This window comes from Candida dubliniensis, chromosome R (assembly GCF_000026945.1).
Source record: "Candida dubliniensis CD36 chromosome R, complete sequence".
Lineage (NCBI taxonomy): Eukaryota > Fungi > Ascomycota > Pichiomycetes > Serinales > Debaryomycetaceae > Candida > Candida dubliniensis.
Genome location: NC_012867.1, coordinates 868,220 through 885,762, shown reverse-complemented (window position 1 = coordinate 885,762; position 17,543 = coordinate 868,220). Strand labels below are relative to the sequence as shown.

The 17,543-nt window shown below is 35.1% G+C and overlaps 6 protein-coding genes across 6 annotated transcripts; 3 read left to right on the top strand and 3 right to left on the bottom strand. All coding sequences in view use genetic code 12, as the record gives it.

Annotated features, from left to right (window-relative positions):
* Positions 1–33: 33 nt before the first annotated feature.
* On the bottom strand, positions 34–1,284 carry CD36_29220 (conserved hypothetical protein; the record flags this gene model as incomplete). Its single annotated transcript, XM_002421912.1, has 1 exon — positions 34–1,284. The coding sequence occupies one exon, from the start codon at positions 1,282–1,284 to the stop codon at positions 34–36; it is 1,251 nt and encodes a 416-aa protein (XP_002421957.1).
* Positions 1,285–1,628: 344 nt separating this feature from the next.
* Positions 1,629–2,936, top strand: CD36_29210 (nucleus export protein, putative; the record flags this gene model as incomplete). Its single annotated transcript, XM_002421911.1, has 1 exon — positions 1,629–2,936. One exon carries the CDS (start codon positions 1,629–1,631, stop codon positions 2,934–2,936), a length of 1,308 nt encoding a protein of 435 aa, XP_002421956.1.
* A 2,058-nt stretch (positions 2,937–4,994) lies between these two features.
* CD36_29200 (polyamine transporter, putative) lies at positions 4,995–7,118 on the top strand (the record flags this gene model as incomplete). Its single annotated transcript, XM_002421910.1, has 1 exon — positions 4,995–7,118. The coding sequence occupies one exon, from the start codon at positions 4,995–4,997 to the stop codon at positions 7,116–7,118; it is 2,124 nt and encodes a 707-aa protein (XP_002421955.1).
* A 550-nt stretch (positions 7,119–7,668) lies between these two features.
* CD36_29190 (TBP-associated factor, putative) lies at positions 7,669–9,888 on the top strand (the record flags this gene model as incomplete). Its single annotated transcript, XM_002421909.1, has 1 exon — positions 7,669–9,888. One exon carries the CDS (start codon positions 7,669–7,671, stop codon positions 9,886–9,888), a length of 2,220 nt encoding a protein of 739 aa, XP_002421954.1.
* Positions 9,889–10,113: 225 nt separating this feature from the next.
* On the bottom strand, positions 10,114–11,865 carry STE7 (serine/threonine-protein kinase, putative; the record flags this gene model as incomplete). Its single annotated transcript, XM_002421908.1, has 1 exon — positions 10,114–11,865. One exon carries the CDS (start codon positions 11,863–11,865, stop codon positions 10,114–10,116), a length of 1,752 nt encoding a protein of 583 aa, XP_002421953.1.
* A 2,785-nt stretch (positions 11,866–14,650) lies between these two features.
* CD36_29160 (conserved hypothetical protein) lies at positions 14,651–16,525 on the bottom strand (the record flags this gene model as incomplete). The annotated part of the gene is made up of 1 exon (XM_002421907.1): positions 14,651–16,525. One exon carries the CDS (start codon positions 16,523–16,525, stop codon positions 14,651–14,653), a length of 1,875 nt encoding a protein of 624 aa, XP_002421952.1.
* Between the last annotated feature and the right edge of the window lie 1,018 nt (positions 16,526–17,543).

Sequence of the window (17,543 nt, the reverse complement as noted above, 5' to 3'; positions counted from 1 at the left end):
CTACAATAAGAAAAGTAACACACTTGATTATTTTTATTCACTACTTGACGTACATGCTTGAGTAATAATACTTATACAGTTATTAGCTTCTCTTCCGATATCACCACCTTCTTTAACGAATGTGTTTAAATTTTTAATCATTAATGGTTTGAACACATCATTCATGATTTTTTTCCTTGTATCTAAATCTTCAGTAGATATAGAATTTAAATCTAACATTGAGATTCCTGATCCATTGGACCCACTACCTTCACTCTTAAACTCCTTAACAAATAATTTTAAAGGTTGATATGGTTGTACCGTATCTGTCAATAAATACTTGTAACTTTGTGGATGAATAGTGATATTTAGTTTTATGTCTTTGATTTTATCAAGATCTTGATCATGTTGCAAAGTTTTCAGTAAAAATTTATTTAAATTCTGTAAATGACCAATTCTGGCTTGTTTGGAATTAGCATTCATAGCAGTAATACTAAGAGTTGTCACAGCCATACTTAATTGTTTCGAATCTTGTTCATTTAAACTCCATCCCATTAAAACAAACCAATTTCTCATTATTTTAACAAAATAAGAATTTATCAAATTTCCATGACTATTCTCAACAATGATTCTTAAAAAATGAGTACTAGTGGTACGAATATTGGGTATAATATGACTCATTGCTGATAAAATAAATAATATGGTTGATCGTAAATGTAAATCAATTAATCCAGGTTGTTTTTCAAAAATAGCAGAAAGTAAACCCATCAAAGCTTTTCGTACTTCCTTATCTTCATCTAGGATTAGTGGTAAGATACTAGTCATTATATTCTTATAATATGAAGGATTTTCAGGTAAATGTGTTTGTAAATAATTCAAAACTTCTTTTCTTGTGTTGGAAGAATGATGTTTGGTTAATGATAATTGATGAGCCAACACAGCTAATGAAGGACCTACCGATGGTCCAGAAGCACGAGAGCCAACACTAGAATTAGAACTTGATGCAATAGATTGATTGGGTAAAGAGATGGTTTTTGATTTGAATGAGGTATCCGTATAATTATCCGGTTTTTGAGCAGTCTTACCAACCTTTAATTTTGCTTTAGTAAAATCTTTTTGTTTTTCCTTTCTTTTTCTTTTAGAAGCCATGTTTAATGATAATTGTTGGACTATGATATTGGTGAGTTGAACAGAGTATCGATGAGATGAGTTATTATTAGGCATTGGAGTTTTCTCGGTTTGGAAAAGCGAAGAAAGTTGAATTTTTTTTTTTCTCCAAAAAATGACCCTATTGGTAGCGCGCATATGCAATGGGAAGGGAAAGACAATAAACAATCTTCGTACTTAAGAATGTCGATATTATTATTACCTTTGCAAGCAACCAAAGACCAAGTATAACTAGAGTAAATATTAAAGTTTTATCAATAAAGAACAATAATCTCAAATAATTTACGAAAAGGTTACCTTGTTAAAACTGGAGCCGTCCCATTCCAAATAGTGTAAGTTTGCGAATAATCTCTCTATTGAACCTTTTTTTAGGTTGTTGTTGTTTTTTTTTTTCTCCCCTAAAACAGAAAACTCAAATGTGATTATTGTATTACTGTTGTCAATTCTTTTAGGGTTTACTTACAATTAATGTTCTATTCTTAATGCCTAGTCATGCTACTAATGTATATAATGATATTGATGCTGGAATGCTTCTACTGTCTTTGTCGTTAAACGAGAGATCAAATAATGACAGAGACTTGAAGATTGAAGAAGTATACGACAACATTTATGATGACCCAATGGATATTGATGATACAGATGATTTATCCAATCACATGGAAATAGACGATACCACTTTTGAGATAGATAACGTCAAGGGTGATGATTTTGGAACTGGAACGGAAAGTGACGATAAAGATATTAGTGAAGAAGCACAACAGGAAGATGGATTGTTTTCTTTATTATCTCCTACGTTAATGGGAGCAAAACTTGCAATTAAGAAACCATTACTATTAATGCCTCCACCAACAGTTTTGGAACCATCTAACGCAAAAGCTGAAAGTACACTTCCCGATGTAGATTATGAATATGACACTAGTTCATTCACCCCTATGAAAAACGATGCAATGATTACCCGAAAAGCCAACACTAGTACATTTCAACCAAGCAATATAAACTTATTTTTATCCCACAGCAATGAAATGCCACTGGGTCAACTGTTGGGCGAGTATCAAAACTTACATAGCAATTATCAACAGCCAGTGACTATCCATAATCATCACCATCATTATTATTATAACAATAAAGATGACTCAGTATCATCAGCGCCACCTCGCAATAGTAATTTACAATCACTCGAACAAGAGAAAAGAAATTTGCAAATGCAACAATACAAACAGCAATTAGAGGAGCGTCAGTTGTACTTACAAGAGTATCAACGTAATAACCAAATACTTTTACCTTCCCCTTGGCAGCATAATATATCACCAATAGAAAGAATTCCTTATTTGTTGATGTCATACTTACAAATGCTTATAAATTTCATTGCTTCATTGTATGGTATATATCTTGTTTATTGTTTGTTTCAGACGATAAATACGGACATAAAATCAAAAGTAGAGCAACAACAAACGAATTTGATGATTAGCATCGAGTCCTGTCGCCGATCGTATTACCAGAACGGTTGTGACGATAAAGATAACTTGGTCCCATTGTTGGTATCCAAATGTCAAAAATTTGAGAAATGTATGAAACAGGACCCTTACAAATTGAGTAATATTTCAATAATGAGTGCTGAAATTATTGGAATGATCATCAATTCGTTAATTGAACCTTTGAGTTTAAAATTTTACTTGTTTATGTTGGGATTCATATTAATTATATTTGCGTGTAACTTTACGTTTGGATACATTCGAGCCAAAGCATATTATGGTGGTAGTACCAAGTATGGCCATGAAAAACTCGATTAGCTTTAAAGTTGTCTATTAAGAAGATAACAACAACTATTGGTACTACTTGGTGTAGGTGGTAAATTTCATTGGCAAAACCAAGCCTCATGTTATACACCTATTGAAACAACAGAAGAGAATAATAGTATAATGTTGCACAAAGTACTAATTTATAGTGTTAAAGTTTTCCTTATCTTTGGCAGTTTTCCATATAAATCCCGTCATTTTGATATATATATATATATTTTCTCAATAGATTTTAATAGACAGATTGGTAAAGCAACACCAAGTTGTTAGATTATCCATCTAGAATTAGCAATCAAAATACTTGGTCTTATCATTTATCGGACATTTCTATATAACTTGATTTTTCAATTTGTGTACTTTCATCATTTATATCCGATGCATGTATGATTACACAGAACCGATTGTCGAATCGGTAATCGTTATGTTCAAACAATAGAATGAAAAATTCGTACTCAGCTTCGAGTGGAAACAATACAAGCAAATGAGCACTGCCTGCCTGTCTGCCCACGTCAAATTGAACACCAGTTAATGAAACCTAAAAGGATCCTATTTTTTCCCCCTATCATTACTGTTTAATGACTGTGTTGTCTGCCAGTTGTTTCTGTGGATGTAGAAACTAATTTTAGGATTTACCACCAATAAAACTGTTGTACAGCCACACCAAGTAACTAAATGTGGTACATATATCTTATCCCCGATGGTGGTTCTACAATAAATCATTACCACCACAAAGTCATTCGTTGGTGTTTGAAAAGACTTTTTCTTTTCTATTTTTCTTGTTCGTTTTTTTATGATCTCTTCTGATTGATTGTTCAGTAAAGTTCACTAGATACTAATAGTTTAACTTGGGTTGTAAATCGTTGTTCCATTTCTTTCTTTTTCACTTGGTTATACTTTTCTAGCGAAATGATAAAAATTTCTGGGCAAAAGGTAATAACAAAAAACCCGAATTGTTTAATGGAAGACCCAAAATCTTAATTTAATTAATCCGAAAATTAGATCAAAAAGTGACCAGGATAGAATCAGAAGTCAACTAAATGTTGAACCATGTTAATTCTTTCTCTCACATGTTTTGAAGAAGCGGTAAAAAAAAGCATGGAAACACGCATCCTACCCACCCACATATCAAGAGAGCTACCACTACCTTGCAATGAATGTGGCGACCGTTGCCGCGGGTATCGCCACAAAATTCATGGTGTGTGTTTGTGTGTTTGCGTGTAGGTCAAGAGATTTTCGATGTAAATTGAAAAACGAAATAACAAAAATTTGACGGGTAAAGAGTCACAAAAATCGAACCATTCATTTTCATTTTGGCTAAGTTTTCGATTTTAATTCTAACGCATTTGAGTTCTTTGTTGATGCTGATCTAGATTTTTGGTTTGTTTGAATTCCATTTATTTAAACATAAGAATATTCCATGCTTGCTGTCTGGTTATATAATTGCTAATTAAATTGATTATTTGAGGAGAAGAAGAAAAAGGGGAGGAAGGGATAGTTTATTTATAGCTTCAATTGAGGAGAAAAAGGGTATTAATAATTGAAGTTTGTTATTATTACCAACTCATAGACTCTAGTAAAACTCCATTAAGAGTTTTGTGTAATTATTTGCCTTAAATCCGATAATTTATGACATAAAGCCAAAATGAAAAAACGAAAAAAAAAAAAAACACACACACCTCTCATTATTTTTAGGTCCTCTAGGTGCATTGTAACCTAATTCTCAAGTTTTATTTCCCTCTATTCTTGTTTAGCAAAGTTTCTACTTTCCGAGATGCCGTTCAATTGACAATTGACACAACAACAACAACAATAGAGTAGAAGTTATATAAATTGTAATTGTATTCCATTTTTGAAAAGCTTTCATATGTTTAAGATTTTCCTCTTTCTTTTCTTAATAGATATTTTTCTATTTTATTTCCCCATTAGATACCACTTTTGTTTTTTATTAGTTTCAGTCAAAGATTGAGTCAGAAGAAAACACTTTTCATCATTGTTTACTTCTTTATAAATATAGCTATATAATAATTGATCAAGAGGAGAAGTACTTTCAGTATGGGTTTTTTTGGAACTTCAAAAGAGGAAGAATCTAAGCTTAGACAAGCAGTCTTAACAACTTCTGACACAAGACAGTCATTTTCATCCAACACAGAGTCATCTGTTTACGAAACTGCTGATGAGATGGACAGTCAAGTGTCACCAAATATTGACGATGTCGATCAGGAAAAAGACATTGAAGCAGTCAATGCTAATGAAATCAACCACAATGAGAACTCAGGTGCTACCAATGCCATTTCTCAAGGAGATGACGACAGTACCGTACAAGATCACGAATATAGTGTGAATCAAATAAGTGATTCAAACGAAGATTCCGATGGCTCCATTCCAATGAATTTTTCTGGTGTTGATGGCGACAAAGAAGAAGAAGAAGAAGAAGAAGAAGAAGAAGAAGAAAACAGATTGAACAGAGAATATACAATTGAGAGAATCAAGTCTCATAAATCGCTTGAGGCTGCTGCTGAAGAGCAGATCAAAGAAGAAGAATCGTTAATTCATCCCCATTCTTCAACTAGTACTACGTTTGACAAAGAAAAGATCTATACTGTTGATGAGTTGCTGTATGATGGACCAGATGATAAAGACAATCCACATAATTGGCCAAAATGGAAAAAATGGATGATCACGTACACAGCAGCTATTTTATGTCTTGTGTGTTCTTTGGGTTCTTCAATGTACACCGGTAGTGTTCCAGAAATAATGGTGAGATTTGGTGCCTCACAAGAATTGTGTCTTGCTGGGCTTACATTTTACTTACTTGGATTAGCATTTGGTCCAGCTTTATCTGGTCCTTTATCTGAAGTATTTGGTCGTAAGCCATTGTACATGTTTTCCTTACCAATTGCGATGCTATTTACCATGGGTGTTGGATTAGCAAAAAACGTCCGAACTATTTTGGTGTTGCGTTTCTTTTGTGGGTTTTTTTCCAGTCCAGCTTTAGCGGTGGCAAGTGGTACGATTTCCGACTGCTGGGCCATCAACCCTGCGGAACAATCCTTTGCTGTTGCCTTATTCTGTTTATGTCCCTTCTTGGGTCCAGTTTTAGGACCAATTATTGGTGGGTTTGCTAGTGAACATAAAGGTTGGCAGTGGGCCTCTGCTTGGGTGTTATTGATGTTTTTCGGTGCCGTGTGGCCATTCACCATCATTCTTCCTGAGACTTATAAGCCTATCATTTTAGCAAGAAAGGCACAGAAGAAAGGCATGAAAGTGGAAGTGCCAAAATTGAATATTGCTTTTGTTAAGAAAGTTATCAAATTCAACTTGTTTATGCCTTTGAAGTTGCTCATTGAAGAGCCAATTGTGCTAGTATTGTCGGTGTATATTTCATTTATATTTGCTGTCTTGTTTGGGTTCTTTGAGGCTTTCCCAGTCATTTTTAGAGGAGTTTATCATATGGATCTTGGTATTTCTGGGTTGCCTTTCATTTCAGTTGGAATTGGTTTGTTCCTTGGAGTGATGACGTATGTCATTTTGGACAAAACCATTTTCTTCCCAAAGAATCCAGATGGATCTCGTGGTAAACGTGATGCTGACGGTAACTTTATTTGGGGTGTACCAGAGGAAAAGTTGTTAAACGGTAAAATTGGAGCACCATTCTTGCCAATTGCATTGTTTTGGTTGGGATGGAGTGGTAGAAACGACTCGGTTCATTGGATGGCACCAACAGCTAGTGGCGTGTTTTTTGGATATGGGTTAATCTTGGTGTTTTTCTCAGTCGTTCTGTACTTTTCCATGTCATTCCCTCCGATTTACGTTGCCTCTGCCATTGCAGCCAATAATTTATTGAGATACACATTGGCATCTGTGTTTCCTCTTTTCACAGTGCAGTGTTTTGAGAATTTGGGAATAGGTTGGGCAGGATCTCTTTTTGCATTTATTGCCTTAGTAATGGTTCCCGTCCCATACGTGTTTGGATACTTTGGTCCATATCTTAGAGCAAGAAGTAAGTTTGGTTATGCTGCTTATTTCAAGAAATTAGAAGAACAAAAGGAATTACAGGCTGCTGCTGATGCCGAAAGGAAAAAGGCAAGTAATAAACAAGAACAATCTGTTAATAGTTCAGCTGATGAAGTTGAAATGACTTTAGAATCTGAAAAGGCTGTTGCTGAAAAAGTGTGAACATTACCCCGATAATTTTATACCTCCAATAGAATATTTAATTGATAGAAACATAGTTTAAGACTAAACAACTATTTATTTTAGTTTTCAATACAATAATTCTTAGTATTCAGTAGAGGCAATTAGTGCAAATGCTATATAATTTAACTAATCACTATCAGAAATATGATGGGTGGTATGAAAATTACCAAAACTTCTTTCAACGAACAAGTTCTGATTTGTAGGAAAAAAAACAAAACAAAAAAAAAAAAAAATCTCGGAAAATAAAAAAAATGTCTACTCTCAAAACATATTATTTTCAATTGAAATCTACAACAAGGATAAGATTGAAAAAAAAAACTGATAGAATAGATCAGATCCATATTGACCTAACGTGTTATACTTCAAACGGTTATTGCAATATTACTGAACTTATTGTTGTCCTTTTTTTTTTAATAAGAATCGGGTCATAAGATTTAACCTGAACAACCCAATTTCAATAAATACTTTATACATATACGTATAAAGGTCCCCATTTCATTTATTACCAGTTTAATATTTCAGTACAAGAATGAATAATTCAATGAGTAATGGATCTCAGAATCAAAATGCCAATAATGGCCAGCAACCCCAACAACAAATTAATTTACAGAATATACCACCACAACAATTGGCCCAATTGGTGACTGCAATGAGAACAGCTTATGACCAAGCCAAGAATTCTACCAATGATGCCGAAAGACAACAGCATTTCAATAGAGCTGAAAATATTAGAAGATTATTAGCGAGATATCAAGCTCAAAAAAACAGGTTGCAACAACAGCAACAACAACGCACTCAACAACAAACTCAACAGCAGACTCAACAGCAAACTCAACAACAGACTCAGCAGCAAAGAAATTTAACAGAGCATCAACGACAAATCCAAGCTGTTCAAGCACAAGCACAGGCACTAGCACAAATGAATAACAATGAGAATTTTAATGCCATGAACAATAGCCAAGTTGGTACACCAATGATGCAGCAACAGTCTCCCAGTATGATGCTCCAATCGCCAATGATGCAACAAAAGCCAATCAATGCTGGTACCCCTATGCGCCAACAATCACCTTTGATGACACAGCAGTCGCCCCCAGAACAATTCCAATCCCAGAAACCACACCCAACTCCACAACCACAAGTGCAGCAAAATGTCCAACAAATGAATCAAAATAATGTGATGAGAAACAATAATACACCTGGTCCCAATGGTGCATTACCTGGACAGATTAATGGTATTCCTATTGCAAATAGTAATATAACGATGGAAAGATTCAATCAGATTAGACAAAAGCTCAGCGAGGTTCAAAGAAGAGTGCAATTATTGGAGCAAACAAAGAAATCAGGAAATGTTACTCCAGAGCAGATTCAACAAATTGATAAAGAAATAATTGAGTGTAAGGCGAAGTTTCAACAATATCAAAAAGTGGGGATCTATATAAGAAATCAGTTAGTACTTCAAGCTAAAGCGCAACAACAGAGACAATTACAACAGCAACAACAACAGCAATCATTACAGAATAACAATCTAAAATCAGTTCAGAACCAGAATCAAAACCAAAATCAAGTGCAAGGAGCACAATCGATTGGACAAACTCCTCAGCAGCAGAGCTTTTCACCACAGTTGCAAGCTGCACAACAGCAGCAATTTATGGGCAACCAGCAACAGCAACAACAAGTTAGAAATACCAATAAAAGCGCTCTTCAAGGTCAAGTTCTTTCACAGGCACCAACTCCCTTGCCGGTTAGGCAAACACCCCAGAGCCAGCCTACAGTACAAGGAGGTATGGCTTCACAAGCACCAACACCAGTAGCTCGAGGTTCTCAACCTACACCATCCCAACCTTCAAGAACCGGGTCAATCGTACAACAACGGGCACCAAGTCGACAGGCATCAGCAACGCCGCAGGCTCATTTCCAACCACCACTACCACAGGAGAGTCGACACCCTTCTGCAACTGCATCAGAAAAACCACTTCCCCAACAACAACAACAACAAGGAGTGGGAACTGCTAAGAGTCCTAGTGTTGCCGCTACTCCTGCTCAGAATAATGGTACCGTTACAGCAAGGTCTGCATCACCTGCTGCAACAACCACTGATGGTGCTACTACAGGACGAACGGGAACTCCTCAACAACAACAATCAAGGTCACGATCGGGATCATCGTTGAATTTGGCAGGCATTACACGTCAGTCTGTCCCATCGTTACCAATATCGAGTTCTATTAATGTGAAGCAGCCCACAATCACCACATTTAATAGTATTAATGATACGAGACCCAGTTTAACAGGAGGAGCTGCCAACCCTTTGAGTATATTATTAGATACACCAGCGATCACAAGGTTGCCAACGTTTGATATTGAAGGTGACACTGGTATCCTTGATTCTAACAGCAGTGGGCGAGTGTTAAATAAACGAAAATTGGGTGATTTGATAAACACAATAGGTGTTGATGAAGGAGATGGTAAGACCACTATTGATGGGAATGTTGAGGAATTTTTGTTGGATTTGGCTGATGAATTTATTCATTCAGTAACAAGTTTTGCTTGTCGGTTAGCAAAACATAGAAAAGTGGATAGTATAGAGGCAAGAGATGTTCAATTGCATTTGGATAAAAATTGGAATATCAAGATTCCTGGCTATGCAATGGATGAGATTCGAAGCACGAGAAAAATACAACCTAGTACTAGTTATAGTCAAAAAGTTCAAGGTGTTGAAGTTTCGAAAGCGGTTAATGATGATAATGTTTAGTAATGGTAATGGACGAGCAGAATTGCTTCTGGTAAATTTTTCGTCAATATATATATATATAAACAGCTTATACTTTTGTACTAAAAGGAAAAGAAGCTGTTGATTAAGTTTATGATCTACTTGTTTTTATTTTCCACTTTGTAATGATAGATTGTATATATTTATTTGTAAGTATATATATAGGATCCATAAATGCGTGGTTTTGTATGTGTATATGCGTTGTGTTTACACTTTACATTTTCGAATCTTCTTCGCCCAACTCTTGTGTTCCTTGTCATACGCACCTTCCTCGACCCCTTTAAAGAAATGCTCTTTGTCTTCAAGCAATTGCCAAGGAGTTTTTCTTACTGAATCATCTTTGATTAAACATAAATCAATGAATTGACACAAATATTTGTCATATGGTAATTTTGTTACAGGATTGATCTTGTTTGTCAAAGTGGGGGCATCTTCATTAACTATTCTTTGTAATAAATCTAATATACCTTCTGGTCCATTATAAGAGTTGTAACCATTCCCTTTTTGGTTTTTCTTCCTGCTCTTGCTTGGACTATTTTGCCCGTTTCTTTCTGTTGCTAATATTCCTTGCCCACTGCAACCATCATCTCCATCTTCATCATCGTCGTCATTATTACTATTATCTTCAGACCATACCGGCACACCACTGGCAAGTTCTATCAACATTAATCCTGTAGACCATACATCAGACTTTACACCATAGTCCAATCCTTGAATTCTTTCCGGAGACATATACATGGAAGTGCCAACAAAAGTATCGGCCATGGCCAATGAATTGGTCAATTCTCGAGATACACCAAAATCACACAATTTAAACTCTCCTTTGTGAGTCATTAACACATTATTTGGTTTGATGTCACGATGAATAATTTTATGCGTGGTATATAAATACGTTAATCCAGATAAAATGGCAAATGATAGTTTTTTCAAAACAAAAGTGGGGAATTGTCTATTCTCACAAAGAGGCAATATTTTATCCAATGATCCACAATTACAATATTCCATACAGATGACAATAGTGTTATTGTTATTTAAACAAGCCCCATAAAATTCGATGATGTAAGGAGAATGGCATTCGTGTAGTATTCTTAATTCACGGATTATTTGAGTTTGTATCACACTTTTCAGATCAATATGGATGATTTTCTTCGCCATGGTTTTTTGTGTGGGTATGTGTAAAATCTTCAGCACTGACCCAGAGTTTCCTGAACCCAACTGTTTTAATGTCAATAAATCTTTATTGTTCAACTTTAATGCACTAGTGGTGGCAATAGGAGACTGGGATGAAGCAGGTAACAGTTGATTTTGTGGCTCCAATGGTGATGATGATGCTGATGATTTCGTTGGTGATATTGAAGAAATGACAGTTTGACGTTTACGATTAGTTGATGGAAGGTGGTGATGACTATTTTGGCGATGATGGTTCATACTTGTTAAATCTAAATTAGATATTTGGTTTAATATCATATCTGTTGAAACCACGTTATCTGGATCGACATTCCTATTGCTCTGATTGATATTCAATGCCGAGTAACCAGAAGACCCCATACCGCCAGCACTTGAAGGTCGGCTTAATGTTTGACTTACAATAACACCTGACCCAGGGGATTTCTGTGAAAAATGCACAGAAGAAGCTGATGAAGTGCCTGTAATATTGGATGTTGGAGTAGATGTGGTAGATGAAGACGATGTGGGTAAGTGAAGCATAGGTGGAGGACGCTGTCTCTTTTGTCGCAAAGAAGTTGGTTCCTTTATCAGCATCATATCAGAACTCCTTAGGTTGTTGCTGGTTGATTTAACTGGAGATGCATCTAGAGAAAGCTTTTTGAAGTTTTTTCGTCCTAGACTTTTGGATTCCATTAGGTATTCTGAATTCGATGATAATGATGTTGAAGGCACTGGTGGTAAATCCTTATGCTTTGTAGCTTCTTGTGTATCTATACGAGTTGTTCTTGTCATTTTTAGGAGTGGTATATTAATAAGAAATAAATGAAATAAAACAAGAAAGGGTGTTACTACCTATTCTATTATTATAGAGTATTCAAATCAACAGTTGTCTAAGTTGTTTGTGGGTGATTGGGTTTGTTTTTCTTTTTTTTTTTTTTTTTCTTTTGGTGAGATTATTTTTCTTTGGCCATTTTGTACATATTTACACATCCTACAATTATGGTTTGTTTTGATTTTAAGCATTTTTTTCTATTTAACGCCTTGAGTTTTTTTTTTTTTTTTTTCCTTCCACCATTTGTGTGACTTAACGCCTGGTGGAGTTCCATCCTTGCATTCTTTCTGCCCGCAACTTGTATTTCAACATCAACAAATTCATTGTTTGACCCTCCACCGCCGTCCCAATCTATCTGTCACATTTATTAACTAGCGTATCCCATTTACTCCAAAACTATTCATAGGTATTTTCAACCTGAATAAGTGAGGTTTCCTTATTTATGAATTCTGTTTTACTCTGGTTTCAAAACCACACATACTGTATAGGCATTTTTTCTTTTTAGAAATGATAAATACCTGTTTTATATATTTGCTGGGATGAAAAATTGTTATGTATCATCATCTCATTCTTAAACGAATTAAAGTATAGCATTTTGTTCCGTTTTAGTGTGATAATCGGGATAAAAAAAAGTGGCGGTGGTTTTATTTGATTTCTATCCTCGCAAATGAAAACAATAGATTTTCACCAACTTCTGTTCTTTTCAGTAACAGATATACTGACTTCTAGTAACCATATACGAAAAGATGCTAAAGTGACTCAAATCCTTGTTTCTTGTAAAGATATTTTCTTAACTATTAGATTGTCAACGTTCATGATAAGCCGCAGATCAACGACTCTGTAAATAGTAGGTTCATAGAAGCATGGTTCTTTAACATAAGAAATCACACCAAACTGTTAAAGATGAGTGACTTCAAGGTTCGTAATCTGGATTCTTTCAGTTGTTATTAATATATCAGGGCTTGTTCTTATATTGCAACAATTCTCTGCCAATTTGTGCTTTTTCTTTGAAGGCGGACATATTAACTTAACAATAACAAACATAGCTGACTAGGAAAACTTCCAAAATCAGAAGCAAACCCAACAGTAAGAAATTTAAAAATTGGGTAAAAGAGAATCCTTTTAAGTAAACTTGCTTCGAATATCACAAGGGTAATTTTCCGTAGTACCAATGAAAAAAAAGTATCCTTTGGTATAGCTAATAAAACTAAAATCAAATGATTTAGATATCGATTTTACATTGAACATTGGCGTAGATACATCATGGAATTGGAGGATTGGGTAGCATATACCTTGAACAAACAAAATCAAAGTCGAATATTTGTGGTCATAGAGTAAATATTAGAAATTAAATAATTTCCATCTCTCCCCTCCCACCTTGCCCATTAGATGACCAGCAATTGAAGTTGATATATACTAGCCACAAATATTTTGTTTTATTTGTCTTTGTTCTTCTGTCTGGTTATTTTTTATTTTGAAATCTTATTGTTGGTTCGATTAAATTAGGGGCACTAGCTAAACCAGATTATTCGACGCAATATGAGAAAATGAAAAAGACAAACCATTAATAGGATTGGTTTGTTGGTTTGTTTTTTCACGAACGATATAGATAAACTTTAAACAAGCGATTGAGAGTTGATAATTCACTTTACATGAGATGCGTGTTAAATCCGACACTATTAACAGTTCATACTGAAATTTTTAAAATCGAAACCTAATTTGGTGCTGCTGCTTTTCAAGGCTAATTTATTTGATTGTTGGAGGGTTTTCCCACCAATTCTTTAGTTAAGTAATCTAAAAATGATTTTCATTTCTGCTAGTCAATCATTTTCAAGTTTAATCTTATGCAAGGTTGTTCTCATTTTAGTTTGTTTTCTCTCTTATCTATAATATTCACAGGAACTTTGAATGTTCCCCCATCTCTGTGGAATTTAACATTCATCATCACCGAATTGCGCATTTAAACTCCGACTTAGTCAATCTGTCAAATATACCAATCTTTTTTGTAATTATATTTCTATTATTAGAAATCAAAAAAAAAAAAGTAATAACAATCAGAAAGAAAATCATACTATAACTGGATTTCTTTTCTCCCAAGAACAAAAGAACAAAGGGATTGAATTCGGCTAAGAGGCAATAATAACATAGATTGACAAGTTAAGCTGTTTATTTAGGCGTGAAAAAAGAGCTAGGATAGATTTGAAAAAGTACCCGACCAAGAGGGGCATACCTCATCGGAGAAGACTTACATTCTAAATCCTTTAATAAAAAAAACGTAATACATGTTACAAGCACAAAACAAATAGGAGAATGGGGAGGGAAACTCGGACGAGATTAAAAACATATGATAGTCTTTTTAGAATTCAACAGTAGTGTTTTATAATTGAAGTGAAAAAAAAAAAAAAAAAAACTATCCTAACCAAATCAGTCTGGTTATTTGTATCATGTTTCATTTCTTATATTCTTCAGCTTGTGATATTTTTTTTTTTACTGTTCTAATAATATCAACTCACATGGTAGCAAGATCAATAAGAAATCTGAAGTGGACAAATACATACACTGAAAATAGAAGAATCATAATTTTAAATATATTAATATAGCTGCTCTATATCATTTCTAAGACATTATGTAAATATTCTATATTAATGTTTTGTGGTTTTCAACTACGTATTATGCAATATCTATGTTGCATCAAACTCTAACTACGTTGGCAAAGCAAATTATCTAAAAGTAAGAATGTAGAAACTATTGGTTGTTCGGATATTCCTGATGGTATTGTTGTTGTTGTTGTTGTTGTTGCTGTTGCTGTTGTTGTTGAAAATGACCATACTGTTGATTCAGCTGCAATTGTGGAGGTGGCGGAGGCGGTAATGAGCCTGGAAGTGCAGAATGTGGTGGTTGTGAATTTGCATCTGTAGAGTAATATTGTTGTAGTTGTTGTTGCTGCTGTTGGAGTGGTAATGGAGGTGGCATTTGGATATGTGATTGATAGTAAGTTTGCTGTATTTGTAGCGAACCATTGTGTTGTTGTTGGTGTTGTTGCAGTTGATCACCTCCTATCATACCATTGTTAGCTTGCTGAATACCAGATATACCTGAGCTTGTCATTCCGGTGAATGTATTCATTTGTTCGTGACTCATCATATGTGGTTGAGGTTGAAATTGATGATGACTAGCCATTAAATGTGGTGGCGGCGGAGGAGGTGGTGGTGGTGGTTGGATGTATTGATGAGACATGTTCATTCCAAAATGATTTTGAATTGGTGAAGTTCTTACTTCATCAGTATTTGTCATACTACCTGTAGATGATCTTTTCTTTTTTGTTCTACAATTGAGGCAAACTTTATTTCGGCCATATTCATTGGGATCTAATGCCTTAGCACATCGATTGCAGTTACCCATTTTCTCCAAATTTGCTCTTCGGATTTTATCATTTTCTCGACACCTTCGACACACTTTGAAGCTTGTACCTCGAACCACTTTTTGATTTTCGTTTCCTCTTCCCAGTTCACTATTTTGAACTTCATTTGACTTATTACCGTGTTCATCACCATTACTACTATCTTCTCCATCTTTGCCTGAAACGGTGGCATCCAATGGCCCCGAACAATGAACACATTTTCCTTGGGCCGCCCGGTTAGCTTTTCGCATACGTAAATTTTCCCGACAATTGGGACACAAAACAAATCGTCTTTCAGCCAATGGTATCTCCGAGGCACATCGACGACATATTCCTGGTCTATCCTTAGTTTTTTTCTGCCATCTTCTTGATCGCTGACGTTGTAATGCTCGACAGTGTTCACATAATTTGTAAGTTTTTGCCGGAGGCTGAGAATTTGATGCTGATAAATTTTGTCCATCACTGGTAGAATTGCTTGATTTTGGAATGCCTCCTGGTTGTTCAAATGGTTTTTTACACCTAGTACAATTGGAGGAAGTCAATGGAAAACGATGCTGTGGTTGCTGTGGTTGCTGTTGCTGTTGCTGTTGCTGTTGCTGTTGATCAATTGGATGATAGACACCAGCACCTTCATTATGTTGTGGTTGAAAGGTGTGGTGCTCTTGCTTTATCATCATCGTGTTTGGTGAATCATTGATTGTTGAGGTGTTCTCGTGTGTATGCATGCTTGCTATCGATGATGATTCTTGGCGGTTTTGTGGTTGATTTTGTCTTGTTGCCAATTGATGTTGAATATGTAATGGTGGAATAGGGGCAATCAACGTTCTATCCGCACTGTTATAATTGAAAGGATTAATATGCTCTTCATATGATTGTTGTCGTGGTGGTTGTTGTTGAACCACGGTGTATTGATTGGGTACTCCATATTGCTGATTAGGGGTGTAGTTTCCTGCATGCATAGCTGAAAATCCAGGGGTAGCTGCAGAAGCCATTGATTGTTGTGAAGATGATACAGAAGGAGTTACTCGTGGTTGATATTGTTGAAATCTGTTGTCACCAGAATAGCTTACATTGTTTAATGATTGCTGCTGATACTGTTGCAATTGTTGTAATGGCTGCTGCTGCTGTTGTTGCTGGGGCACCAGACTAGCTTCTTGGGATAATTGTTGGTTACTCACATTTGGATCCAATTGTTGTTGGTCCAAATATGTTTGATCCATGGCCAATGGTTTTAAGTAATAAACACCCGACGTTGTAGCGATCGCGGACAAAATGGTAGAAACTCAATTATGTTATATACGGAAGCCAGGTTGTAAAAACCAATCAAATGAAAACTGTAGTTGCGTTTCTTCTTTTTAGGCAGACTTTGGGTTTCAGGTCTTCAGTGGCTAGTGGATGCAAAGGTGGAACAAAATTGAAAGACACGGAAATAGCAGCAATACCTTGAAACCCTTGAATAATAATAATTATTATTATAATAATTACTTTTTGTGATGTGTGGTGGTGCTTAAGGGGTAGAAGAACTTAAGGGTCTTTGTTGATATGATTTCTATGCCTGTATTTTAGTGAGCACAAACGTTAAGAAAACAGAAGTGGGAAAATATTTCCACGACGAACAATTAAACCAAACAAACGGTAAATGCTCAACTGTAGCAAAGAACAATAAGAAAAACAAAAACAATAGTAATGTGGAACAATTAACGTAAATAAACCTCTTAAGATCCAATTAAGCTTTATCTTTTCTTCTCGTGGTAATTGACCAAACCGGACAATCAATGAATAGGGTTTTGGAAGTGAAAAAAAAAAAAAAAAGAATAGAATTAAAAAAGTGAAACTATTTGGTTATTATCTTTAAAGTGGCAAAATGACCAAACTTTTGGGGGAGGGGAAATATGATATAGTTATTTATACTTCGTTTAGTAGGTCTCCTCAATAGCTAACAAAATAATATAATGGGCAAACGGTATTTTGAAGGGAAAGGTTGGGATATTGTGGTAGGGCGTGAGATTGGTAGTTATTTGAAATAATCACGTCTTGTAACAAAGCAAAAATACCAATCGTAAGGATAAAGCAGCAGTTAATTGAATATATTGGTTTTAATTATAAAATCATAATCAATTTAATCTGGAAGAGAATTATAAAAAAAGAAAATTCAAATTCGAAAAAAAAAAACCGGAAATCTTTGTATATTTATGTTGGTAGATTCGTGATGATATTTATAGATACATCAACAATTAA